The 16,536-nt window shown below is 39.3% G+C and overlaps 2 protein-coding genes across 2 annotated transcripts; one reads left to right on the top strand and one right to left on the bottom strand.

The window, feature by feature from the left end:
* The first annotated feature begins 44 nt into the window (after positions 1-44).
* selenol (selenoprotein L) lies at positions 45-9,613 on the top strand. Its single transcript, XM_085771107.1, has 9 exons — positions 45-260; positions 1,292-1,370; positions 1,464-1,517; positions 2,083-2,128; positions 2,910-3,037; positions 3,135-3,249; positions 4,988-5,110; positions 6,366-6,503; positions 9,140-9,613. Exons 1-9 carry the CDS (start codon positions 155-157, stop codon positions 9,278-9,280), a joined length of 930 nt encoding a protein of 309 aa, XP_085627233.1. The 5' UTR covers positions 45-154; the 3' UTR covers positions 9,281-9,613.
* A 747-nt stretch (positions 9,614-10,360) lies between these two features.
* Positions 10,361-15,739, bottom strand: clec11a (C-type lectin domain containing 11A). Its single transcript, XM_085770354.1, has 6 exons — positions 15,561-15,739; positions 13,894-14,008; positions 13,670-13,777; positions 13,270-13,353; positions 11,629-12,054; positions 10,361-10,951 (listed from the first exon to the last, which is right to left on the bottom strand). Exons 1-5 carry the CDS (start codon positions 15,651-15,653, stop codon positions 11,642-11,644), a joined length of 813 nt encoding a protein of 270 aa, XP_085626480.1. The 5' UTR covers positions 15,654-15,739; the 3' UTR covers positions 10,361-10,951; positions 11,629-11,641.
* Between the last annotated feature and the right edge of the window lie 797 nt (positions 15,740-16,536).

Here is a 16,536-nt window from a genome sequence, read left to right as displayed (position 1 = left end):
ACGTTGCATGACTCGGCTCACGTGACCAGGAAGTGTTTTCTGCTCTCACATGTCTCGTGCTTCAGGCTGAACAGCGACCAGTCTCCTGCGGAGCGGAGCAGAGCAGAGGCCGGAGCAGCAGGTTGGAGTCTGACTGTCTGTCACCAGCATCATCATGGCCGAGGATGTGACAGTGTGTGAGGAGGGTCTGTCGGCAGCTCTGGGCCTGTTGGTGAACCTGGGGAAAACTCTGCTGCTCACGGCCCAACAGGACGCAGCAGGTAGGAGGCTGAGCCGGGGGAAGGAGCTGCAGTCTGCAGGGAAACATTTACACATTTAACAGGTTTCAGTGCAAAAAACAGGAGGAAGATGGAAGGAAGAAAACAAGTTGTATATTTCATCATTTAAGTTTGATCGTACCAGCACTTCGGCGTAGAGAAGATACAAATTAATGCACGAAATTACAACTTAATTCTTTCTAATTAACATCTAGTAGCCTATAGGTACAATTACCGCTTTATTACACGGATTTAAACTGCACCGGAAGTCAGTGGACGGACCAGAGAGGAGATAGAATCAATTAAAACTGCTGTAAAATCAGTTTATTGTTGACAATAAACATAAGAGCTTAAATTTGCATAGAACTTAAATGGAGTCTGGTGCTGTTGTAGGAGTAAATGTGATCACAGATTAAATAGTCATGTTATAATTCATATATTTTGATTTTGTTGTGTTTAAGAGTTGTTCTCTATGCTGCAAATACAAATCAACACCTCACCAAGTGCTTATAATGAACTTATTATTCAATTTACATGTTCATATACCTGGACTAAGTCAATATCTTACTTTAAAGTGTGTCCCTGAACGAGTCATATTGATGCTAAATTGGAATAAACATTGATTTAATTCAGAATGAATGCTCAATCTTGTCAAATACTTATGTATCTTTCCCAATAAGGAAACAAAAAAAAAAAAAAGTAGAATTACAGTGGTGTTTTATTATAGTTTCATCATGTCAGATCCTGTTTGCAAAACTGAGTAATAGCCCGCTGCCTGTGTTTATTGTATAGTCACATGATGTATTTCACACAGATCCTCTTTTTAAATATTTCACAACCTCGGCTACAGAGGAAACTTTCTTCCTTCTAACCTCTTTCTTTCTGTGCCCTGTTAGTTGATCAAATCACCCCAGGATTAATGTGTGGTGGTGGTGGTGGTGGTGTAATCTAATCCCTGTCATGCTCATTGCCAACATAATGACTCTGCACTAAATCAGCTCGACCAATAATACGAGCCTTTGTTTTCCTCGCAGCCTCCCTGGAGAACTTTGTCCCATATAAGATCACCACTCTGTTCGGCCTGATAACGGCCGGGACCGACTTCTACAAAAGGTTGGGACAGAGCCAGGTTTAAGATAAGGATTAATAATAAAATCTAAATCAATATCAGAATATGACTTTTTTTTTATTTTTATTGTTGTGCAGCATTGGAGTGAAGAAGAGGAGTGAGGCTGAGGCTGTTTGGCAGAAGTTTATTCAGTGAGTATTAATGTTGAGTCATTATCACACAAATTAAATATAACAGTGAACTGACACGTTAAGTTTTAAGTGTAACCCTAACCGTAAATAAATGCAAAATACATTCATTTTGGGAAGGATTTATCTTGTTTAATTCATATTTTTATACATTTGTTTATTTATCTGTGTGTTTTTACATTTATTTATTTGATTATTTCCACATTTCCACTTTCTAATTAGGTGTGTGGCCCAAACATGAACAACATTGGTTACCAAAATGAATGTATTTTGCATTTACTTAAGCATTTTCTATATATTTTTTTTGACATTTTTCATCCTTTATGTTGTAAGAAAGTGATGATGATAATAAATAATTTGTGTGGGTTGTGTGTGTTTCAGTTTTACACAGGTTTCATAAACCAAGTAAAATGCTCATAAAAGATGATTAACACAGATATCACCTTTTTCACATTTTTTATAGATTGAAAAATACTGATAAACTGAATCGTCTCCCTTAAAAACACAACACACTGCGGGTTGAACCTTCATTATTAAAACTACTTCTTCACTCTTGTGTGTTTTGCAGCCATGAAGCAGTGAAGGAGCAGGTGGAGGAGCTTCAGAAGCTGGAGGTTTGTATCTGTGAGAGAGGAGATGTTCATGATTTGCATTTTAAAATGTTTGAATAGTTCTTTAATTAGCATTTAATTGATTTTGCTCATCAAATTCATGTTTTATTCATGATGAATCCTCCTGTTCCGGCAGCATTAAACACCGCAGGCAGCAAACATCCAGGTCCACACCAGCATATTCAGTTTTAACATGATAAACACACTAGTAATGATCTTATTGAGAACTATTGTGCATATATTGTATATAAAATGTGCTTTATGGCCAATTCTAAGATTAGCTATAATGCATAATGCAATAAGATACAGTGTGTTTCTAATAATAGCTACTGAAATAGCAACATGTGCTGAATAAACATTTAATAAAACAGTTATAAAGCACACATTGACTCAGCTTGGTGCAGGAAATGAATTATCAGTGGGAAGAAATGAAAATATTTGCAGGTTTAAGCTTCTGAGACGTGAGAATTTAGTGGTTGTATGTCATTATAAAGTGAATATCATTGTGTGGTTGGAAGTTTTCACTATTTTCACACATTTTGTTGTCTAAATAATGAAGTTTATAAAGAAAACCAGTGTTTTACTGCTGCAGTCTCCTGCTAATTTAGAAATAAAACAACTGGATTAACAACTCGTAAAGTTTGTGTTTTTTTTTTTACTACGTGTGTCTGCAACAATTAATTCCACTGATGTTAAACAAAATTTTCCAGAGTAGTTTTGTTTTTTCAGTTCATGTGTTCACAGCTTTAAACCCGACTGATTTGAGCTTCTTGTCTCTGTGCAGAGTGAGTGGGACTCGTTCATGGAGCGAGTGGACAAAGGCCTGCAGGCGACGGACCGACAGCTGTCAGGACAGAAACTGGCCGACAGCCTGAGTCCAGACCTGTCCTTCACTGACGCACGCAGCGGGAAGTGAGTTCACACACAAACATGTTTGAATTATTAATCCAAAAAACAAAAAAATAAGGTTTTTGTTGTGTCTGACTTTGTTGTTGTTGTTGTGTTGCAGGAGTGTGACTCTGGGCGACTACCTGGGTCGGGGTGAGAAGCTGCTGCTGGTCCTCATCCGACATTTTGGATGACTACCGTGACGAGACCACGTGGCCGAGCTGGGGGACAGCCAGGTCAGTCGGTCAGCTCCTCCGTCCTGCTCTTTATTGCTTCTCTTTGATAATGATACAGAAACTACGGTGGCCTGTAGGTGATGTAAAAAACGCACAAGAGCTATCCAAGCCAGTGTTCAATTTGTACATAAACCTCATCTAAACCAGTTTAATTACATTTTAAATACTTCTTTTTAGCTGAGATAGGCTCCAGCTCACCCGTGACCCTAGTGCAGGATAAGCGGTATAGAAAATGAATGAATGAATACTTCTTTTTTGCATTTAAAGGGATAGTTCACCCAAAATTCAAATTTCACTCATTATCTACTCACCCTCATGTACTGTATGCACTTTTAGAGGGCCTTTAACACCCTGCAGCACTAGTAGCACTTTCCTGTGTCTTCTTGCAGCACTGTGGCACTTTCTTGTGTTTTTATGTATTGTTTTGTATTATTTTACTGCTTTGATGTAAAGCACTTTGGGTACGATCTGGCTATTGTAAAGTGCTATACAAATAAATTTTGATTGATTGATTGATTGATGTCGACTAAGAGCTGGGAGAATTTTCAGAGTCCTCCGTGCCTTCTTGGAGTTACGGGGGGGGGGGGGGGGCCGTGCAGCTGTATTTGCATAATGGTTGTCAATGGATACCAACTTTCTTCGTCCAAAAAGACACACCAAAAGACATCCAAATACCTCCATACTGCTCGTCTGTAATGTCCCTCTTGTATTGAAGCCCCAACATGAGAAATTGTTCCGCCGGTCAGTTCAAATCACGCAAGATTTGCACAGACACAGGAAGAGCAGTGAACAGAGACACTGGGAGCTTCCGCTACAAACAAGCTTAAAATATAGACTTATTTAATTTTTTTCGGAACAATTTCTCATGTCGGGGCTTCAATACAAGAGGGACATTACAGACGAGCACTATGGAGGTATTTAGATGTTTTTTGGTGTGTCCTTTTGGACGAAGAAAGTTGGTATCCATTGACAACCATTATATGGACAAATACTGCTGCGCTGACCCCCCCGTAACTCAGAGAAGGAACGGAGGACTCTGAAACTTCTCCCAGTCCTTAGTTGACATGAGGGTGAGTAGATAATGAGTGAAATTTGAATTTTGGGTGAACTATCCCTTTAACTTTTTTAAAGCAAAACTACAAATGGTTTTGCACAAAATAGAGAATAAATTATCGTTTATACTGTTAAATTAATTGATAAAGCTGCAGTGAATCCTGTCAGCTCTGTTTGTTTGGATATGGTGTTTTTGCTCCCCCTAGTGGCCGATACATGTCACTGCTGCACATCCTTTTAGTGAAATGCACTTTTACCACCAGAAACAACATGTTTTTTTGCCAACATGTCTATGATAGACGTTTTTAAACTTATTACACAGTTGCCATAACAACTTTAAAAATACTTATAATAAGAACATAAGCAGCAGCATCCAGAGCAGAGGCCATTGTCTGCGTTGACCACACATTCAGACAGCTGTGATTTGGGAGCCGTTGTTTCTGATGTTATTACAGATTTAAAATGGAAAAACTTTTTTTTTTTTTCCCCCCCTCCATCATCTTTTCCAAACTCTCTTGACTCAGCCTTTCAGCCGCGGCGGCCCGTTGGCTTTTATATAAATAAGTTTTTCTGGCACTTAAACACGAATGTGAAGTGGAGGACAGTGAGTCCTTGTGTGTTCTCAGGGCAACTTCTAATTAGCGGTCGTGTGTTTTTTTTTGTGTGTGTGTCCGTCCTCGTGCAGACTGTCCCCGAGGCTCGGTCGCTGCGGGTCTTGGTGGTTTCGTTCGGCGGCGTGGAGGGAGCTCGGCTGTGGCTGCAGCAAACTGGATGTACCTTTGACATGCTGCTGGATCCACAGAGGAAGGTCAGGACGGGGCTTTTTCCTTCTTTTTCCATTTTAGATAAGTGGTGTTTTAAAGGAAACGAACACAAGTCAAACATTAGATCCAATCTGGCATCAAGAATCCACCACACCAGCTACCAGACCTATTCTTCCATTTCCTCCATAAAAGTAAAAAAAATGTTACCAAATTACATAAAACTGACCCTAAAGTGAGTAACTCATCCTCTTTAGGTTAAAATATTGCATAACCAACAACTAAACAATATTTAAACATGTCAAATTTGAATAAAATGAGAAGGAAATTAAAAGAAATCCCACCAAAAACCATGATTTAGCTTCTGTGGAAATTGATAAAAAACACCCATTATGTTCTCTTTACATTCATATTGCACATTTTTATTCATTGTTGATTTAATTATTGCTCTTTTTTTATTTATTTACTTTTTACTGATGTTTTGAATTTTGTTTATTGATGATTTTATCTGATGCACTCCTCTGTAAAGTGTCCTTGAGTGGCTTGAAAGGCGCTTTCTAAATAAAATGTATTATTATTATTATTATTATTTATTTTTGAAGGACATCGTCGAGTTGAAAAGCACATTAAAAAGCATTGACAATGATTACAAACAAAACAGTATCTACATTTGACAAGGAAGAAAATCATTTAAAACAATTAGAGTTAGAAACACAGTTGAACTCTGTGAGTGAAGGAAGAGTCTCCAATCTCAGGATGTGTTGGAGTGAGATGAACTAGGGGCATCATAAAAACTAAAAAATAAGATAAAAAAGTTCAGTGACAGGTGCATGAGAGTTAAAGTTGTAGTCGTGGAAACTGAAGGTCTGACTCAGCGCCCTCACACAATGACGCTGCGGTTCGGGGCACCGGAGGTTTTACCAGCTGTTTTGATGATGTGTCATAAAACTCTGGCGAGCTGAGAAACCTTTTAGAGGGAAAAGTCACTCAGCAGATGTTTGCAGATGTGAAATGGAAACAAGGGCAATCGACCAAATATGGAGAGACAGAGAGAGGATTTTCCACATAACACAGCGGCGATTATTAATCATCAAGTGTGTGTGTGTCTACGTGTGTGTGTGTGTGTGTGTGTGTGGTTGGAGAACCCGATCAGGACATCCAGTAGATATTTATCATTCTGCTGAATCCAGAGTGGATGTTTTTCTTTTCTTTTCTTCTCTCACTCTCTCTGTCTTTCGGTCTTTGAGTGTTTTACGGCCTTTTCCTCTGACGTCGTCGTCGTCGTCTCCCGTGGTCTTCCAGGTCTACAGGAGTTTCGGTCTCGGCTCGTCCTACGCCAAGGTGATGAAGTTCAGCTGCCTGCTGCAGTACTCAGAGTACGGAGTCGCTAACAGAGACGCCCCCGACGTCCCCCCTCGTCTGCTGGAAGACATCTACCAGGTACCGAGCGGACGAGACGGAAAAGAAGTCAGACGCTGAGCAAATATGTGGTGGAATACAGAAACTCAGCCCTAAAAACTCCTCTTGTCTGATGGTTAAAAAAAAAAAATACACCTTTAATATAAGGCCTGATAAAATCAATCAAATCAAATAAACTTTATTTGTCCCAGAAGGAAAATTTGTCTTGGGCAAGTGGCGTCGTATCAGCTGCTTTGTACTTGCAATACATACATACACAATACATACACTACAGTAGTAACAATGGCACACATATCCAAGAAAGAAAAGAGAAAAAAAAGAGAGTGCAATAAATATTTTAAAATACTTAGAATACAAGTTCAAATAAAAACATACTAAAAAACTAAAAAAAAAAAAAAAAAGAACAAGGGATGTTAATTTTAAAAAAAAGGATTAATTATGAGTGATCATAGATAAAATACACCTCAAAAGGACAGTTTCCCAGTCTTGTGTGTTACGCTGCTTTATTCAAATGCAACTTTATTGTCCAGAAATCTGCATAAAAAAGATATATATGCTTGAATGATAACAAGTGGAAACTGTGAGCAGCTGATTCACACTAAAGGTCAAAGTCAAAGTGTCAGTGTAATTGAATTACGCATCCAAAATAAAATGATAACATTAAAAGGAATTTGCTTTAAAAAGCTATGGTCGACGTTGATGAAGACGATGAGAAAGATTTGAAAAAAGCACCCCACCCCTGTTCAACAAAAAGGCTCTCAGGCTCAGATCTTGGCGGAGCTTTCTCTCCATCGGTCAAACGATGACCTGATATTTACTTTAGTTTTGTCTCATCTCCTCTTCGTCTCTGTCTTTTCAGTGGCAGAGCTGCGTTTTCTTTCGGTCTTCGCTGGTGGGGCAAGCAGAGGCCGCTCGCTGCTGTCGCTCTCTTTCTTCTCCACGCCTGAAACTCGTGTAGCCGAAATTGCTCAGGGCCTTAATACAAACCGCTCGTAGTTTCAAATGCAGAAGGAGGTCGGGACGAGGTGAGATGAGGAGCAGGGGAGGGTCAAATTGAGGGTACGAGAGAGAGAGAGAGAGAGAGAGAGAGAGTGCAAATTGGAGCAAAGAGAAACTCGGCTGTGATTGGTCAATTTCTTTGCATGGATTTTTTGGTTCCTTTTGCTCTTCACATTGTGTAGGCCATACTTTTGGGACATTGATCAATCTTTCTCAACGTCAACTCTAGCTTTAAGTTTAAGCTTCACAGCCTAAACTGACTGACTGACTTATTCATTTAAATGTGTGCATCATTTGAACTCATAACAGCTGATTTTTTTGTCTTTAAACCAGATTTTAACACAGGACGACACGACGAGATAATAAACCACCTACAGACTCTCGTCGTCATGTCAGAATAAATCACCAGTGATGGAACATAACTCCCAGCTGTTTGAGATTAAAACATGAAATACACATTGTTACTTTTACTGCTCACAGTCAGTCAGTCAGTCAGTCAGTCGTGTTTCGGATCTGTTACTCTGAGACGTTTCCTCCTTCTGCTCTGGTTTCATTTAAATAAACGTCTGAGGCCCGAAGACGACGGATTAGTCAACATTTCACAACAAAACTGAGACTCAAGAGAAAAGTTCTTCCCTCATTAAAACGTTACACAACCTCTTCAAATTTAGCCTGTGGCTCCTAAAATAGGTCCCGACTCCTGGGATGGAAACCAGTGGATTAGATTACGTCAGTGTGTATAAAACAGTTTAAACAGACCGACTCCACCCTGAGCAGCTACAACAGTAAAACACTGCTCACACATTAATGCATCAGGATAAATGGGGTTCAAGGTTAAAGGTTAATATGACTTATTATGACTAAAATGTATCTTAAAGGGATAGTTCAACATTTTGGCAAATTGACCCATTGCCATGATCCCTATAGTTTTAAGTGTAGGTTAATTGTCGGTGCAAGCTATTTTTAGAACGGCGGAGCAGAGCCGTGAGCTGCTCAGAGCTACGCTACAGAGGCTAATGGGATTTCTAATGGTTTCCCTCATCAAACTCATCAAATACACAATCCAACAACTCCAAAACGCTCTGGTGGACAAGTTGTGACCTGCACATTCACCACGCTATGAGATAATAACACAACGTTATGAGACAGAGTTGTTTTAGAGGTAAATACAGAAACTGCTTGCTGAAAAACTGCCCCCGAAGCCAGGGAACGCGCATCAGCAGTTTTGCATGAATTTCCCTCTAAAACAACTCTGTCTGGTAACGTTCTGTTATTATCTCATAGCGTGGTGAATGTTCAGGTCACAACTTGTCCACCAGAGTGTTTTGGAGTTGTTGGATTGTGTATTTGATGAGTTTGATGAGGGAAACCAAGAAATCCCATTAGCCTCCGTAGCATAGCTCTGAGCAGCTCGCGGCTCTGCTCCGCCGTTCTAAAAACAGCTTGCACCGGCAATTAAAGGTAACGAACCTACTGCTATGACTATATGGATTATGGCAATGGGCCAATTAGCCAAAATGTTGAACTATTCCTTTAAACCTGCAAGATTTTAACTTGAGGCAAATCAATATGTTGGTTTTTCACTGATTTGTTTCAATAATATGATAAAAAAAAGAAAAGAAAAAAGATCCAGCTTTAATTTGTCGTTATTTTTCCAGTTGGGTGGAGACTTTTTGCTGGATGAAGCAGGGAAGGTGATTTTCTCTCACCCGTCTAAAAACCCTCTGGACCGGCCGGCTGTGACGGACATCCTGCAGGCCGCCGCCACCCCCCACTCTGCTCTGAAACATCACCTGTAAACATCTGGAGCCAGGGGTTTGATTTTTTTTTTAACACGGCGCTGACACCACAGAAGAGGAGCAGCTCTTTGTCTCACGTTGATGACGTCACACCTCACTCTCACGATGCCGTGAAGAGGCGTGACCGATGTGAAACTGTGCGGCGAAGACAAACTGAGCTTCTCTGTCGTGTCGACGTCGTCATGGCAGCATTTTAATACTAGAGCAGATGCCTCGGCTAACACCAAACAGTCCAAACATCTGTTTGACTCTCAGATACAAACATTAGGTCCTTAAAATGAGTTTGGTACCAACCAGTTCGGTACTTTTTGCAAAATCCTTTGAGAACATCAATGTATTTAATTTTACATTATATCATTATATATATATCATTATATATATTTTTAATTTTTAAAATAAATTGATTTGCTTTAGGAAATGTTAGATATTGGACAATTTATCATTTTTTCAGGCTTTAATTTAAAGTTACTTTGTATTTTGGCGTCTCCAAGTGACAGCAAGAGGAAATATTTTTAATTTTGAAATGTACGTTAACCACATTACCCTAAAATCATAATATACCATCATTAACTGATTTTCTTAACAATGGCTGCGGAAGTTTTTTATGTAAAACTTATCCCAGATATATTTTAATGTAAAACTTTTGTCAACTGTGCTATTAAATATTTAGAATATTTAGAAAAAAATACATATAATTGCTGCTGCAGATTATATCTTCTCATTTATCTACATGTATTATATATATCAGATATCCTAATATATCAAAAATGAAATAATCTTGAACTGTTGGATGTTAACAATCACCCAGGTATCAAACCTTAATGTGAAGAAACTACTGTATCAGATCATATGAAGTAACTCAACTGTCATGCAGTGTTCATCTTTTCTACTTTACTATTATTATTTAATCTGATTGATCCTGATTGAGACCAAAAATGTTAACAGTTGTACTGTATGTAAACAACATTATTGTACTGTTTTAACATTTCTTTTAATAAATTAAATAAAGTTCTTTAAAGAAAAACATTCCTCTATTTAATAACTTTTTCTCCGATCAGAAAATGATGCCGTGACCATGTCGACGTTTTAGTAAAAGATTTATTATTTAAAAACATTTACATTCAGACTTTTATGTACAGGACGACGTTCTCGCTTTACAAACTGTGGGACTCAGAGACTCTCAGCTCTAGAAATGTTGTTGTTTCTGTTCAACCCACAAATATACAAACTGATTTAATGTCTGGAGGAGGTTCAGTTTTGTGCTGATTCTGGAAACTTTGGACAAATATTTAAAATCCTGTGCATGAGTTACATTCACATCCCCGCAGCCGCATGAATAATACTAATATTTATATTAGTAACACGATCTGATCAGAGTGTTATTCTGTGCTTTCATTCACATTTGTGCGCAATTGAGACATAAAAACCTAAAATATAATGAAATATTTTCATGACTGACGCTGCTTTAACAATGCTACACAAATATTACTGTATACTCAAATTAAATTATACTGGCTTATTCAATAAAGAACACAGAATTGAAGACTTTGTCACCTTCGCACACAACCACTCCAGGTATACCGGTATTTAAAGTGTCTTTTTAAAGGGAAATAAGTTATTGGATGTTTTATTTCTATCGATCAACAGCTGGAGGTCAGATTTAAAGGGATAGTTCAACATTTTTGGCTAATTGGCCCATTGCCATAATCCCTATAGTCATAGCAGTAGGTTTGTTACCTTTAATTGTCGGTGCAAGCTATTTTTAAGAACGGCGGAGCAGAGCCATGAGCTGCTCAGAGCTACGCTACGGAGGCTAATGGGATCTCTTGGTTTCTTTCATCAAACTCATCAAATACACAATCCAACAACTCCACAACGCTCTGGTGGACAAGTTGTGACCTGCACATTCACCACACTATGAGATGTTAACAGAACGTTATGAGATGGAGTTGTTTTAGAGGTAAATTCATGCAAAACCGCTGATGCGTGTTTCCGTCAGGGACAGTTTTTCATCAAGCAGTTTCTGAATTTACCTCTAAAACAACTCTGTCTCGTATCGTTCTGTTATTATCTCATAGCGTGTTGAATGTGCAGGTCACAACTTGTCCACCAAAGCGTTTTGGAGTTGTTGGATTGTGTATTTGATGAGTTTGATGAGGGAAACCAAGAAATCCCATTAGCCTCCATAGCGTAGCTCTGAGCAGCTCGCGGCTCTGCTCCACTGTTCTTAAAAATAGCTTGCACCGACAATTAAAGGTAACAAACCTACTGCTATGACTAATAGCGATTATGGCAATGGGCCAATTAGCCAAAATGTTGAACTATCCCTTTAAAGGTGCAGGTGGGAGAGTGTTTCAAGTATTAAAGTGCCACCCTGTCGTCAAACTCGCACAGATAGTTCATGGTCCGGTCGCAGTAGTGGTCCCACCAGTCGCCGTCGTCCGACGACATGGCCACGCAGTTCTCCCGCCGGCCGCCGTCCGGCTGGCTGGACAAGAAGTGCTTGCGCCACTGGAAGTAGGAGACCCGGGTCCCGTCGTCGAACAGGTACATGCCCTCGGAGCGCAGGTCGTTGACGCCGAGCCACACGGGCCAGTTCCCCGGGTGGAAGAAGGCCTTGACGTAGTCGGCCAGGGCCTCCTGCTCCTTGCGGTCGCGGGGCATCGCCATGCGCCCGCCGCGCTCCAGACACTTCTTGGACGCGCCGGCGTAATCCTCGTAGCTGTTGTACACCAGGTAACATTTGTATCCCATCCTGCGCCCTTTCTCACAGCCTGAGCACAGACAAACAAGACAACACAAGCTTTATCACACGTTTAAATAAGGATGTTTGTGACTTTATCAGCCTCAGTACAAAACATAGCTAAACCTGTTTTCATTTGGTTAGAGTTAGCCGGATTCATTTAAGTTTTCTACCTCTTTTGTTTTTGTTTTGGCCTCTAACATCTCCCAGTGGAAACATCAGCCTCTTTAACCGTCTTTCAATGTGTCTGTTTAAAGTTGCACTGTCACTTGTCCCACAGCTCGTATAAAAATATTGATGAGTGCAGCTTTAAAATTTAACTTTTAAGCACCAGATATCAGAGTAAATGTCATCAAGAACAAGGTCTGGAAAGTAAAGTCTGGTAAAAAAAAAATAAGCTAAGACAAGAAAATATAAGATAAGATGAAGAAATTAATATATGACACAGTTGCACAAAAGAGAAGCAGGACAAGGGGGAAAATGTAATTTACAATACTTAGAAATAAAATAAAATTAGAAAAAAAATAGGAATAGGAAATCAATTAAAAAATCATGAAACAACTTCTCAGATTAGCTACAACAGTTTGGACCAACAATAATGTTGTTCAGAATTGAGCCACTTGTTATGAACTCACCTTTTTGATACGAAATATAAAAACTTAGACAGATTTTGTCCTGAATGTGATTAGTTCTTGTACCTTGCTAGTACCTTATTGCATGTTTACGTAACACACGTTTCAATTCTTGCCTATGTTGCATCCTGGGCCCTATTTTTCACTCACTCACATTTTCTCCACATGGTTTTACTCACAGACAATAAACAGACATAAGGTGATGTTCAATCTTATCTGGACTGTAACTCAAATTAAATCAAATTACAACAACAAACCTTTTATTTAGTCTGTGTGGTAAATTTGAAAAACAAGAAGTGACAGACCTTAAAAATGTTATCTATGTATTATTATTAATGTTCATATGGGAACATTCACATATGGATTAATGGTTTGCATGTAAATCTTGTCAGCTCTTTACTTATTATTGATGAACCTCATGTACCAAATTTGACCTTGCTTAGATAAACACATACATTTTCAATTTTGGATGTTTCACTTATCCCTCCCTCTAAAAAAAAATAGAAACTCTAAGACAGAGAGAAATCAGAACAGCTTGTCTGAAATCTCCTTCTCCGTCCTTATGTTTTCACAGAGAATACGAAAGACATAAAACAACAACAACTCAGTTGTACCTTCCAGTCGTCCGACCTCCTTGCGGTTGTCCTTGCTGTGCTGGTAAACCTCCCTGACGCTGTCCTCCAGCTCCCCGACCTTAGCTGCCATGTCGGAGACGGGGAACAACACAGAGACAAGGACACATGGATGTTATTTCAGGGAATTAATCATTTACTTTTCATTTTGTGCATGTTTCATTAATCACATTTAAATTTACTTTAACAACTCTGGCGATGCAAATAATTCACAACCTCACAGTTTGTCAAAGTTTGAACAACTGCTCTCTCAGTTTACGGCTCAAGGTGGCGCCACATCAGCTGTTTAATGTGTTTTTTACACTGTAAAATCACACTGATCGATGTGAATGTGCAGCAGAAGAACTATGTGTAAAGCAAGAAAAGGAAGTGAACGCCTCACCATCCATCCTGGACAGACGATCCATCAGCTGACTGACTTTAACGTCCAGCGTGTAGTGACCCACGTTCAGCTTGTGGATGGCCTGGTCCATACCGGCCAGTCTGGACACTGAGGGACAGAGAGGACAGAGGTTTATATAGGAGCTAATATCATAATGTGATACAGATATTTGACTTTAATGAGCATTAAGTGTTCAACATGTTGTATGTTTATACATGACGTACAGACGTAGTTGTATGAGTTTTCAAAGTCTGACACTGGACTGGTCGGCTCGGGTTCAGGCTCAGGAAGCGCGTCTGGGACATCTCCTCTCGCCTTCTTCACCTCTGGCAGAGAAACCTGAAACACACACACACACACACACACATACACATACACACACACACACTGATGTCACTGTCTGAATCACACTGTGAAGCTTTGTTAGGACTCATTAAAACTGAGCCTCAGATGCTGAAAAACAAGCTCATTACCACTGTTTCCCAGACACTACTTTTGTTTTTTATCGTCATTATTGTCCATTTAGGTACTTTGCCAACTTTTTTTTTTTTTTTAATCACGATTGCTATGATTATGATGTACTGTAAGGGGGAGTTTGACTGATTGCGGTTGTTTTCAGCTCGAGGAGCTCCATGTATAACCATATACAGCTGCAAACCTCTGGGTCAGCAAATCATCGAATCTAATGTCAGCTGTATAAGTTTGCTTGTTTTGTTTTTCACAATAAAAGTGGAAATAAGCTTTAAATTTAATGTGCATTTACACTCTTTATATTTTCATTTATATCCCAGAGCTAAACATTTACAGCCGGCCTTAATAGTCTCAATATAAGAACAACTATATGATATAATGATCTTATTTTGACATACATTTTTCTAGAGGTATAGTTACAAAGTGCTTTATAAGGCAAATAAAAGACAAAACATGAGGTAAAGTGAAATATAAGAACCTTTAAAATGATTAAAATCATCTATAATCTCAGAACCAGTTGCTTGATAATACATTTTTAAAAGCACAGCCGAAGCACAGCCATAAAAACCAGTCTGAGAGGGAGCTGAACTGGTCTGGTCTGGTCTCCACAGGGAGGCTGAGCCCATGTGTGTCACACAACTGTGACCAGGAGGCTGCTTGCTTTTACTTTGTAATCACTCAGATGTACATGAAGTCTCTGAGGAGGGAAAACCTGCTGCTCTCTGGGTGTGTCATCATTAACAATGCAGTTTCACCATGAGCTGTTGTTGCACCATTACAATACTCAACATGTCTGGACTGTGTCATCCATCGATGACATCACTTTACAAGAGGTACCCTATATGCAAATCATACTGTAATTCCCTGAAGCTGATTTGATCAATTTTTGACTACACATTAGCAAAATATTGAATATTTTTGAGCTGTTTAAGTCCCACCTTCACATGCATGAACAGATCTCTGCAAATAAACATCAACATTGATGAATTGAGGTCCAGAAATTCAATCAACAATGAAACAAATATATAGTTTAAAGTCAGAAGAGCGCATGTTTTAGAGATAGATAGATAGATAGATAGATAGATAGATAGATAGATAGATAGATAGATAGATAGATAGATAGATAGATAGATAGATAGATAGATAGATAGATAGATAGATAGATAGATAGATAGATAGATAGAAAAGTTAAATAAATAAAATGTGGAACTTTGTGGTCTCTTTTTGTAAATAGATTTAAGGGGTAGTTGAGATAGATAGATAGATAGATAGATAGATAGATAGATAGATAGATAGATAGATAGATAGATAGATAGATAGATAGATAGATAGATAGATAGATAGATAGATAGATAGATAGATAGATAGATAGATAGATAGTAGAAAGTAAAAAAACACAGTGTGCTCATACAGTCCTGACCTGTGTTGGTGCAGCTCCCTTCGTCCCCGCAGGAACACACACACCCAGTGAACATAAACACAGCAGAGCGAGCGAGGTGGCAGCCGGTCCCATTTTCTGCTTCCTAATAAACTCCTGCTTTTCCCTCAGCAGCAAAAAACTCCCTCTGCACCTCTGACTGACTCTCTCTCTCTCTCTCCCTCTCCTTGTAGTCTGCCCCTCTCCCTCTCTCTCCTCTCCTCTCCTCTCCTCTCCTCTCCCTCCCTCCCTTTCTCCCTCTTTCACTTTTCTTCCCCTCCTGACCCTTGTGCTTCCCTCAGAGATGTGATCCAGAGCGCAGTGAAGCAGGAATCTCCCATCAGGAACAGACAGTGAATGGGAGCTGCTGCTGCTGCTGCTGTGCCGTGCAGCTACACACTCATCCACCCTTTCAAAATAAAACTTAAACATCAGGTAGAAAACAAACAAAAATCAAAGACATCCTCACTGTACGTCTTCTGTCTCCGTCTTCTTGTCTTTTTGCCAAACAACAGGAAAAAGCTCTTTGTTTCTGCTCCCACCTCCCATTTCCACTCTTTGTGCCAACACTGCACATTTACACCCAGGGGGGGGGTCCCTGTCCTCTGGAAACCAACCATCTATCTCCAGACTTGACATCTGTTCATGGACAAAGAAAACCAGCATAGGCTATAACATATAGACTAGGCTATAGGCTAATTGAGTTGAAAACAATCTGCTAAGCACATGATCATGATGAGCGAAATCAGTTTAATGCTCATAATGTTGCACAAAACAAAAAAACAAAACAATGTATACTCAAGCTCTTCTTACTGCTTTCAGTTGTATTTAATGGACTTCATAACACTTGTCTTATAGAAATATCCAGCATCTGTTGATATGATGAAGGCACAGCAGCTTCTCGTTGTTATAGTTTAACGCTAACGCTATACAACGTTTGCTAAAAAGCTGCCACTGTATCCACAGGAGACAATAAAAT

Source organism: Trachurus japonicus, chromosome 24, assembly GCF_045865225.1.
Source record: "Trachurus japonicus isolate A0001 chromosome 24, Traja_1.0".
Classification (NCBI taxonomy): domain Eukaryota; kingdom Metazoa; phylum Chordata; class Actinopteri; order Carangiformes; family Carangidae; genus Trachurus; species Trachurus japonicus.
The sequence above is the reverse complement of the archived record's forward strand: the minus strand, read 5'-3'. Positions and strand labels throughout refer to the sequence as shown.